Source organism: Brassica rapa, chromosome A09, assembly GCF_000309985.2.
Source record: "Brassica rapa cultivar Chiifu-401-42 chromosome A09, CAAS_Brap_v3.01, whole genome shotgun sequence".
Lineage (NCBI taxonomy): Eukaryota > Viridiplantae > Streptophyta > Magnoliopsida > Brassicales > Brassicaceae > Brassica > Brassica rapa.
In genome coordinates, this window is record NC_024803.2 from 39,315,976 (window position 1) to 39,327,542 (window position 11,567).

An 11,567-nucleotide genomic window follows, 5' to 3' on the forward strand; every position below is an offset into this window, starting at 1 on the left:
ATTAGACTATATTAAAAAAATACTCGATTCTAAACCGGATGGATAGAAAGTTATAAGGGTGATCGATTACATTCGCCGGTATGGCATGCAATAAAAAAATTCTGACATCAACGTGATTTTCAATTCAAAACAAACAAACAAGCAATAGCGCTTTCAAAAAAAAAAAAAAACAAGCAATAGTTATACGAACTCTCATTGCGAGACAAAAAGCCACATGAACAAGTACATTAAACACACGTGTGTAAAATCTAAACACACGTGCACAATAAGTGATGGGAAAATAATTGAACTTTGATAATGGACGACTCTGAAAAACAATACTCGACACATCATTGTTTTGGGTCATTTCCTCCCGACAAAGAAAACGACTGAACAGAAATGTTGTAACAATGCTCCTGCCAAATTCAGTCGTTATATTCGCCGAACTTAGTCTAATTTTATTATTGCACTAATAGTAACGTGTACGCGTAACTTATACCGTATATTAATATTTAGCTTAGAATATTGTACATATACACATATATACATTTTCTATTTCTTACTTTTATTTTCGTTAGATAATCCGAATAATATGAATTGTCCTTATGCGTCCATGGCTAATGAGCATCAAAAATCCATTCATTTAGCTCATGGGTTTCACTCCGTGTGACAGTCAATATGTTAATTTTTTTCAAAAGTTCAGACTTGTTTACTAATACCACAATCACAAAATAATCATTTTAATGTTTAACCTCATTCGCATGTTATCACGAATCATTTTCCGATGGATCACATAGCATTATATAATATTTTAGTTTTGGAACGTTTAACTTTGGAACTCTATCACGATAAATGACCACAAATATAAATGCATTTTAGTAACATAGATAATCAAATCAATTTTGTTAAGCATCTCCACATGCACAAAGTATTTCACAATTTAAAGCCTCTCGATAAATCACGATTTAATCTGGCACAATGTTTTTTTTTTTTTTGAGAAAACTGTTTAAGCACATCAAAGAAAAGCCAAGCACAATGTTACATTACACTTACAATGAACAGCGGCCCTAAATAGACGAAAATGTCTCACATATGATTTAACTAATGGTGAAAATCATGGCGCAGCCATCTTTTAAACTCTGCTCAAAAGGTATAATTGCAATGAATGTGCCTTTAACTTTCTCTATTGCATTAGTTGAATGCATCGCTTAAATCAAGACCCGAAGTCCATTTCGAGTTTTTTGGAGAACTTATGTTGGAGGCAAGTTTCGTCCCTCTTTAAATCCATTTCGAGTTCTTTTGCATATTTTGGTTCCAAAATTGAAAGATATATGGACATCAGTCCAAAGTCTTGTCAGAGTATAATTTGTTAGATTAATCAGATTTTGAACTTTGATATTTTAATATCAATACATAAATTTTAGCCTTTCTAATCAGTTGTTGAAGTTAGCTGCAAGAAAAAGTGTAACAAGCACAAAGTAAGTCATAATTGAAGTAATTGTGTTCAATTTATTTTTCGCTAGCCTTTTTCTGCCTCTTACTCTATAACCTGACCTTTGGTCGATCGAACTCTGTTAGATTTGGGTTTATTATGGGCTTCCAACTTAAAACCAATTGGCAATTAGTGGATTTGCCCTAACCCTTTATATAGTAGTAGATTAATTCTTATATTTTCGATGTGGGATGTTTCTCATCAATAAACTCTTAAAACATTCTTTAACTAAAATTTTACAAAGTAGGTTGAAAAAAAAGTTCTAAAAACATTGTTTTATCTTAAGCATTTCGATCTATTCTCACTGGTTAGTAGAAAAACTCATCACATGCTAATCTACGCGACATGTTTTCTTTTATTTTACAGATAGACAACTTGGCTAGTTGCTGATAGAGAATGTGGCTAAGCCCAAAAAAAAGTAAACAGACACAATGTTGTATACAGACTTTTCTTACACATGATCATTGTTCTTGCAAAAACAAACACATAAAAGTTACTTTTGTTTGAAACTGACACATATTAAAGTTTCCTTTTTGTTAATACAAATACACATTGTATTTTGTTCTGTTAATACAACCACAACTTAAGTATATCTGCATATGTTATTAGAAACAACATTAGTGTCCCCCCCCCCCCCCCCCCCACACACACACACACACAATTTCCGTTATGTTAACACATTATTAAGAGGAATATATCGTTTCTCAACTGACTTTGATGATTCGTTTGCGATTCTGCCAAGATTTCGGTTATCTATGTAAATTATATGCACATAATTGATAATCTTTTTAAGTTAACACAATCACACATCAAAGTTCACATTCAACGAAAAAGTTGAACCGCAATAGATAGACAATAGTAAAGAAAGAACAACGACAGTGTTTGCCTATAAACCCATCATACTTTCTCTTTTCTATTAAAATGTTTAGTCTTTTTTCTGCATACTTATGCAAAGTTAAATAAGATTACAACTTTTATAAGGGTCCCAAAATCGAAATTATGATAACCAAAATTCTCCTAAATTTGGAAATTCTTAGTGGCAAATCAATGCAAAGTATTTGCATACTTGTGTGTGCGTGTCTGTGTGTTTGTAGGACCATAAGGATGCGGGATATTATCCGCTGTACGTGGTGTACTAACAAGCATCAGGTTAATAATACATGATAAATATTTTACACAAATTCTTGACAAATAAAATTATTGAAAACACTATTACAAAACATGGAGACCAAGATATGCATCTTGGGGTTATGGGTTTCTGTGGATATATGTTAAGGCTAATAACTATATATGTTATAATCACATATCAAACAACTCAATACAAATCAGAAATATTATTTTCTATAAGGTTTGTCACACATATATATACGCGGAATGATATATTTTTAAAGTAAAATTTAAAACAATGAGTTAGAAGTTCAAACATAAGTTTGATTTCAAAATATAAAAAGGTTCACTATAATATTTGGAGGACTTGATTATCAAATCAAATTACTAACACGAAATACATTTCGAAAATATTTTTTTCACGATATTTTATACGGATTCTTCATTTCTTCTACAAAAATTCATGAGAAGTATTCTGTTCGTTACTCCTCGAATTTAGAAAACATAATCAAGAACAACAATAGAACATGCAAGGGGTTCAGGATCCGAAGTTTATTCCGCGACTTCTTCAAATGCACGACTTTGCTCTTTACTCCATGCGGCTGACCTCATCAATTCATAAAGTGCATAGATTCATGAATAATACTATCTTCTTACAAGTTATAAATTCAAAGTTGATGAATAACATCAAAGAATGTGTAAGAAGAAAACCTTAACAATTGAAATATTTCAATTTAAATAATTTGTTCAATGATTTTTTTAAGTATTCAATGAATACGTCAAGGTTAAGAAAAATTACATAGATTTTTTTTAAAAAAAAGTTAAATTGGTTTTAAAAAAAACTTAAATTAAATTAGAATGAATTAAAGAACATTATAATCTTCAAAAAATATTAACGTGTGCAATATAGGAGGGGTTCATTTTGACATCATTTATTTATTTAAATTTGACATAATTTAATATACTGACTAGTATATATTGTCTTGCGCACGGAGATATTAACAATGGTTTAAGGCTATTATGTGTTACAAAAAAAAAGGGGTTTAAGGTCTATTATTGCCAACAAGTCAACAAACATTAAACGTCCACCTGCTTACTAACTACTACTAACAATTATGATACTAATCTCAACAAGTAATGACAATGATATTGATAACAATGAAATAGTAAAAAAGCTTGTAGTGTTGCCGTGATCTTTTATAGGTAAGGTATAAGTTCACGAGGTTCTCAAAGAAATTGTCGTTCGTTCTTTTTTTCTATATGTTCATGGATTCTACATTTCTATTTTCTAAGTTCTGTTTTCACCTGAAAGAAAATAGTCGAAGCTTTACAGTGACGAATAATAATCAACCAATCTTCGAAGTGTGCCAAGTGGGAAGTGGCGGCACAAAACCATAAACTATACCATAATATTGTGTGTCTTCAATATACTTGGAAAGCTTAAGATTCTAAAGAAATATAAGTCGATTAGTGACCATTCGTCCAAAGATAGCTAGCATAGTCTTCGAACTCAAATATAATTGTTTTTTTGTAAATTTGTTTTCTTAAAATTTAACATAGTTTTATATAAATTGCTGCATAAGATCAAGTTATTATCTAGTAGTGACTTTAATTTTGTTTTTGAATTTTTTTTAAAAAAAAATTAAAACATAAATGTAATCGCCTAAATGACTTTGTAAATCGTAGAATTTCAAGATCTATAGGTTCCTGTCAGAAAGCAATGACCGTAATTTTTTGCAAATGTTTTTGAAAGTTTGTAGATCGTAGGATTCAGATGTTAGCCTAGACACTACAGAGAAATTCCATTCGGCAAATGTGATGCCAGTGGAACACCATTTGTGATTTTAAGCACTGTATTGCTCAAACGTGAGTTCAATTTCATGTGTGCTATTTTAGACACATGGGACCAATTATTTAGTAATGAATTTCATACCTACTCAAGAAAAGAACAGGAAAAAATGGGAAGAAGTAAACTATGCATAGTCTTAGAGGAAGCACGTTAACGTATGCAATACTAAGGAATAGTGATTTGGACATTATAAAAATGTTTGAAACGGTCCATTTCTATGAGCAGTTGTTGTTCCCCTTATATGTCTAATCAAAGATAAGGCATGACTCGTGCCATCAGTTGGTCTAGATATTTTTGTTTTCCTTTCGCTATATCACTAGATTAAGATCCGCGGAATGAACGTTATATATTTAAATTATTTTATATATTATATGTTTCTAACCTATTATCAAATAATAAAGATATATTGAATAATTAAAAAGTCAGTAACTATTACCTATATAATTAAGTTGGTGCGAACATGTAAATAAATTTTATTAATCCAAAAGAATATTTTTTTCTATTTGATATAGTATATAATTAAATTTAAATGATAGTAACATATATATATATAGCATATTTTAATATTAATAATTTTTTTTGTGGACAACATTACAGACTCATTTAATATTAATATTTATTAAATGATGCTTTTTGCTCATGTTTTTTTTATCATTTATATTTGTTATAGCAAAAAATTTAAATTACTGATAACAAAATTTTCATTGTGAGATTAATAGTTTAAGTAATTTATTATATTTTTAAAAATTAATTTGTCAATATTTTTCAAATTTTTATCAAAATAAAATTGTTCAAAGTAAATTTCAAAATTAAGATATTTATTTATTTTCTTATATGACATATAATTTAATTTAAAAGGATATATATATATATATATATATATATATATATATTTTTAAAATTTTTAATACTTATTAAATGAGACTTTCAACTTATATAATTTTTTAATTATTTGTATCATGTCATAACAGAAATTTTAAACCATAGATCATAAAATTTAAATGTGAAACTTTTAATGTTTTAGTAATTTATACTCGTTTTTAAAAATTCAAAATATAACATATACAAAAAATTTTAAATGTTTATTAAATGGCTACTATGGTTGTTTAATTTATTTTAATAGTTTAAAATTAAACAAATATAATATAAGATACACTTATTTTTATCAAATCTTTATTATTCAAAGTCATTAATTTTCATATATACTTTAGCCATATTAGATAATTCCGTAATTTTATTTACGGAAATAATGAAGCACATTAATAATAGATTATGGTTAGTTTAATAAAAAAATTATTATATATTTAGATGGACCAACATATTTCTCTAAAGATTCTAAGAATCATTCTATTGATGACACGTGGTTACAAAAAAATGTTGTAATGCTTCTCAAATAATATATAGGGGATATTCATTTATCCTTTTTTTTGTAATTTACACCTCTAACTATTTTTAAGTACTATCTATAAACATTTTCTTTAGTGCATCCACATTAAAAATTTCTCACCATAAATCTCTCACCCAAAATATTACAATATTTAATAAGAATTTGTTTTAGAAATGTTAATAGTCGTATGTCAAAATCTCTCAAATAAAAAAAAAATTGGTATGAGTTTCACGGGTCTTTGAAATTTTTAAAAAATTCGAATTAAATATTCATACTTTCATGAAAAACTCTAGTTGAAAGACTTTCAATCCAGATGGCCTTATGATATCTCATCAATTGTATAATTTATAAAAGTGACAAAGACAAAATGAAATAAGTTTTCAAAATAAATGCTCAAAAAATTAAGAGACACGTGCAATACTTGGCCTTATTTTAGTGTTATATAAATTTTCTATAACTCAAATTTAATTAAAATTTAAATTATATTAAAAATTATTAAAATAATATTATTTTTATTGAATAAAAACTGACAAATATACGCTGATAAGAAATTGGGATCTCCTAATTAATAGATCCAGTAGATTTAGATTGAGTCCTGGATGATTTCTCCCTGCACTGACTACAATTAGAAGAACCGAAAACTATAGCTCTGATTACAAAGCGGTTTTGTTAGAAAACATCTAGAGACATCATCCATATAGTCAATGATCTTTAAAAATCTTCTGAGTATTTTATTATTAAAATCGTTTCTGATGTAAGTAATACTATTACATTAGAAACGAATCACGGAACAGTTAAAAAAAATGGAATTGTGGAATTTTTTTTTTTGTTGTCAACAATTGTGGAGTAGTTTAAAGAAGTAAAAGTTCAGTTCTTCTTTCTTATTTGTATGATCATTATTTCACATCTTGCTCTCTCGATAAACTAATAAATTAAGTAAAAACAAAAAAAAAAATCCTAGAATTAAGTGGATGTGCAAGTTGGAGTGGGTACTGGGTACAGCACGAACAAAACGAAAAGAATTGTCCCATGCATGACTTTAATTGCTTTGGAGTTAGTTCTTCCAAATCAAGAATTAGTTTTAATTGTCAATGAATAGTACCAACCAACTAGTAGTTGTACCACGACTTTAAGTTCATATGACAATATTGTCTTAATCAGTTCTTTCTTGTACATTCATGCATTATTATGCGAGTATAGACCAACTAGGGCTAGGTATAACTACTTATTACTCGGTTTGTAATAGCTATTTGTCTACTACTCGGCTTGAGAAAAACAAATATTTGGTGTTGTTAAAGGTATCTTCATCTCTATTCTATAATTTACTCCAAAAATGGAATGGTACATAGAGTATTAACAAACAATAAAAAATTACTCCAGTTATATAATAGTTTTTATTTTTTGTTCATACTTCATTTTTGAAGTAAATTATAGAGTAGAGATGAAGATGCTAACCAGTATCTAAATTTTGTAACTCGCAAATACAAGTGAAATATTAAATATTATATTTTTTGTTAATACTTGCCGTGTTTACTTGTTACTCGTTTATTTGAAATAATAATTATATTTAATAGGTATTGTTAGCACATGTATCTTTTAAACAAAATCCATAAATATTTGTGTTTTAAAAATCGAAGTTTTCACTACAATACTAAAGCCAAATCCCCTAAACATTATCTGTGAATTGCATATGTGTCATCATCATATTAATTCTCAAAAAAAATGATATGGCTTTTAAAAAATGTGAAAAAAATGACATGGCTTTTAAAAAATGTGACATAACATTAATTTAATTGTGATATGTACAATTTTCTTTTAAAATTTTATTGTTTTTGGCAATGTTTTTTAAATATGGTAATAACTAATAACTCTTATATCATCATTAAAATAAAATTTCTACAAAATTATTTATTTTTGGTAAGACTTTAAAATATATATATGCTTAAGAAAAAGGATCCAGTGGTGAAGTTCTAGTGATAAAAACCTCATTTTGCAAGTCAAGTTACATCAAAAGTTAAACCATGCTGTAGAAAAACTATATTTTGGATTTTCTTGGTTATTGTGAATGTTTTAAGAAACAAATTTGTGGAAATTTATTCTCAAACAGAATGGAATTTGTTTTTTTGGGAAACAGATGCAAAAGAAACAAATTTGTCTTGAAACCTTTTAAGCCACCATGTATTTATTTTTTATTTTGTTAATCAATTAAAATTTCTATTACTCATTTCATTTCAAAAAAAAATTGTTAAACTTTTTTGTTTTTTTTTGTTATAAAATAAATATCATATACAGTTTCAACGTAATTTTTATTGATTTATCTTTTTATTTCTAATTAAATTAATAACCATTAATATCATAAAACGTATAGTCAGATAAATGTAAACTAAACATTTAACTCTTTTTAACTTGATTTGAAAAAGAAAAAATCACACATAGAAGTTGATTGGAAAGGGATATAGGTGCTTTGGACAACCATTTTTCTTTTCTAAATAATTTTTATAAAGCAATCATGCTTTAAATTTTAAAACTAAATCTACTGAAAAAAAAATAGAAAATAAAATATATTGGTTCTCAAAATCAATTTTCTACAATTTTTATTTAGTGCTTTGAAAATAAATCCACAGCAAAAAAATAAATAAAAATAAAGCCAAAATAAGAAAATTCACATCCTATTTTTTAAAGTTAAAAAACTAAAGCTACAACAACAAGTAACCAAGCTCATAATCTAAATAGGAAAGAGTATTTATTACATCGAAGGAACCAAAGTCAATGCATGGAATAAATTAATAAAACATTTAGTTAGCCTCCGGACACAATAGCATGATCCCCTCCATGATTATAGTATCAATTAATCCTAATTAATCAGTTGACAATGTCATTAGCATTGATAAAAGAGAATAATATAAGAAAACTCTATAGTATAAAATTGAAAAGCTCTTTAGCATTGAGTCTATCGACAGTCGCTATCCGCGACAGGCAGAGTCACAAGCCCAAAACGAAAGGGAACCGCGTGGTACGTACGGGCTGACGCCTCGCTGCTACGGTCATGTCTCTGACATAAATTGCCTAATCGTAGGAAAATGCCAACGTGGCTCAGACATTAGGGCCCCACTTGTCTGCCCATATTAGCAATAGGTTACGTATCAACTGTCCCTCTTGTCCCCCGTCGAGCCCTACAAGTCCTGGCCCCATATTTTGTACACGTGGTTAATCCTGACGTGGCATTTTCCTTCTTACCACTATAAATACGACTCCATTAACGCCGAGTTTTCATATCTCCTCATCAAACGACAAAAACAAAGTGTATAATCTTACAAAAAACAACTCAATCATGATCGTTGATTTAGCTTTGAAGTCTCCGATGATCCATACACCACAGTCCGACAAGGACTTGAAAGCTCTCAGGTTCATTGAGGAGATGACACGTAAAGTCGATTTCGTTCAGAAGAAAGTCATCAAGGAGATACTTAGTCGTAACTCAGAGACTGAGTATCTGAAACGGTTCGGTCTTAAGGGATCCACCGACCGGAAAACATTTAAGAACAAAGTTCCGGTTATTACTTATGATGATATTAAACCGGAGATTCAACGTATAGCAAATGGTGACCGGTCCATGATTTTGTCTTCTCACCCCATCACCGAGTTCCTGACCAGGTAAAAATCAACCCTAAATAACATTTTAAATTAATGTTTTTGCATGCATATTTTCTTAGTCTTAAACATATTTAATCATTTGATTATAATTGTGGGTTGCACTCTATTTTGTGCAGCTCTGGCACTTCTGCTGGTGAAAGGAAGTTAATGCCGACTATTGAAGAAGACATGGACCGACGTCAGCTTTTATACAGTCTTCAGATGCCTGTGATGAACCTGTTAGTTACTTTTATTCCATTTTATTTTATTCAGATACTATTATTTCGTGCTAAATAGTCCAGTATTTGATATTAAATCTAAAGCATATGATGATTTTTTTAAAAGAATTAACATATATATAATCTCCAAATTCTTAACTTATAATCCCTAAACCATATAATATAGCATAATACCTAATTCTTGATTTTTTTTTAATCTATGATCCAAACTATTTCTCTAGTTTTAAGAGATTCATTCATTAAAATGTTAATTTGTTTCACTAATCGGAATAATGAACTAACTTAGTTGGAGATATATAATTTTCTGAGAACTAATCATTATTTTTCACAACTTTCAATGTTTTGTTACAGCTACGTGCCGGGACTAGGCAAAGGCAAAGCTCTACATTTCTTGTTCGTGAAGTCGGAATCAAAGACACCTGGTGGATTACCGGCGCGTCCGGTTCTCACAAGCTATTACAAAAGCGAACATTTCAAGAAACGTCCATACGACCCCTACAACGTGTACACGAGCCCCAACGAAGCCATCCTTTGTCCAGACTCGTCGCAAAGCATGTACACTCAAATGCTTTGTGGTCTCCTCATGCGTCACGAAGTCCTTCGTCTCGGTGCTGTCTTCGCTTCCGGTCTCCTCCGTGCCATACGGTTCCTCCAAACCAACTGGCATGAGCTCGTCAACGATATCTCAACCGGAACCCTAAGCTCGAGAATCTCTGACCCGGGGATCAGAGAAAGCATGTCCAAGATCTTGACCAAACCGGACCAAGAATTGGCTGACTACATAGCTTCGGTTTGTTGTCACGACAGTAACTGGGAAGGTGTTATAACTAAGATTTGGCCCAACACTAAGTACCTTGACGTCATCGTCACGGGAGCCATGGCTCAGTATATTCCGATGCTTGAGTACTATAGCGGCGGGTTACCGATGGCTTGTACGATGTACGCATCGTCAGAGAGTTACTTTGGGATTAACCTAAAACCGATGTGTAAACCTTCTGAGGTTTCTTACACCATTATGCCAAACATGGCTTACTTCGAGTTTCTCCCTCATGAAGACGCAACTGAAAGAACAACCGAGCTCGTGGAGCTGGCTGATGTCGAGGTGGGGAAAGAGTACGAGCTCGTGATCACTACCTACGCGGGGCTTTACCGCTACAGAGTTGGCGATATTCTTCAGGTGACTGGCTTCTACAACTCCGCTCCGCAGTTCAAGTTCGTGAGGAGGAAGAACGTTTTGCTTAGCATCGAGTCTGATAAAACCGACGAAGCTGAGCTCCAAAAGGCGGTAGAGAACGCGTCGGTGTTACTTGAGGAGCAAGGAACACGCGTGATCGAGTACACGAGCTACGCGGATACCAAGACCATACCTGGCCATTACGTCATCTACTGGGAGCTTCTTGTGAAGGATCAAGCCAACCCTCCGAGCGACGAGGTCATGGCTAAGTGCTGTCTTGAAATGGAGGAGTCGTTGAACTCTGTTTATAGACAAAGCCGGGTTGCTGATAAGTCCATTGGACCGCTCGAGATACGTGTGGTGAAGAACGGGACGTTTGAGGAGCTCATGGACTATGCCATCTCGAGAGGCGCGTCGATTAACCAGTACAAGGTGCCGAGATGTGTGAGTTTCACGCCAATCATGGAGCTGCTTGACTCAAGGGTTGCTTCTACACATTTCAGCCCGGCGTTGCCACAGTGGTCACCTGAACGACGTCGTTGAGAAGAGTTTGTGTTTTTTGCTTCTGTTTTAGGATTTGTGTCGTACAATAAGTTCGATCGGTGTACGGATGTTTTCCCCGATCAATGTGTTCTCTAGTACCTCTTTCTCTCCTTTGTCTGAATTCAAGTAATAATGACTAACGTAATGTCCCAAGAAATAGAAGT

General features: G+C 31.3%; 1 protein-coding gene across 1 annotated transcript; it reads left to right on the plus strand.

Moving 5' to 3' along the window:
• The first annotated feature begins 7,645 nt into the window (after positions 1-7,645).
• On the plus strand, positions 7,646-11,566 carry LOC103842426 (indole-3-acetic acid-amido synthetase GH3.3). The gene is made up of 3 exons (XM_009119048.3): positions 7,646-9,468; positions 9,585-9,686; positions 10,038-11,566. Exons 1-3 carry the CDS (start codon positions 9,146-9,148, stop codon positions 11,401-11,403), a joined length of 1,791 nt encoding a protein of 596 aa, XP_009117296.1. The 5' UTR covers positions 7,646-9,145; the 3' UTR covers positions 11,404-11,566.
• Position 11,567: the final 1 nt, after the last annotated feature.

Bases quoted from the DNA above. Each gene is read 5' to 3' on its own strand.
- LOC103842426 (XM_009119048.3), top strand. From the start codon at position 9,146: ATGATCGTTGATTTAGCTTTGAAGTCTCCGATGATCCATACACCACAG. The intron at 9,469-9,584 runs GTAAAAATCAAC...TATTTTGTGCAG, and splicing joins ATCACCGAGTTCCTGACCAG to CTCTGGCACTTCTGCTGGTG. The intron at 9,687-10,037 runs GTTAGTTACTTT...GTTTTGTTACAG, and splicing joins CAGATGCCTGTGATGAACCT to CTACGTGCCGGGACTAGGCA.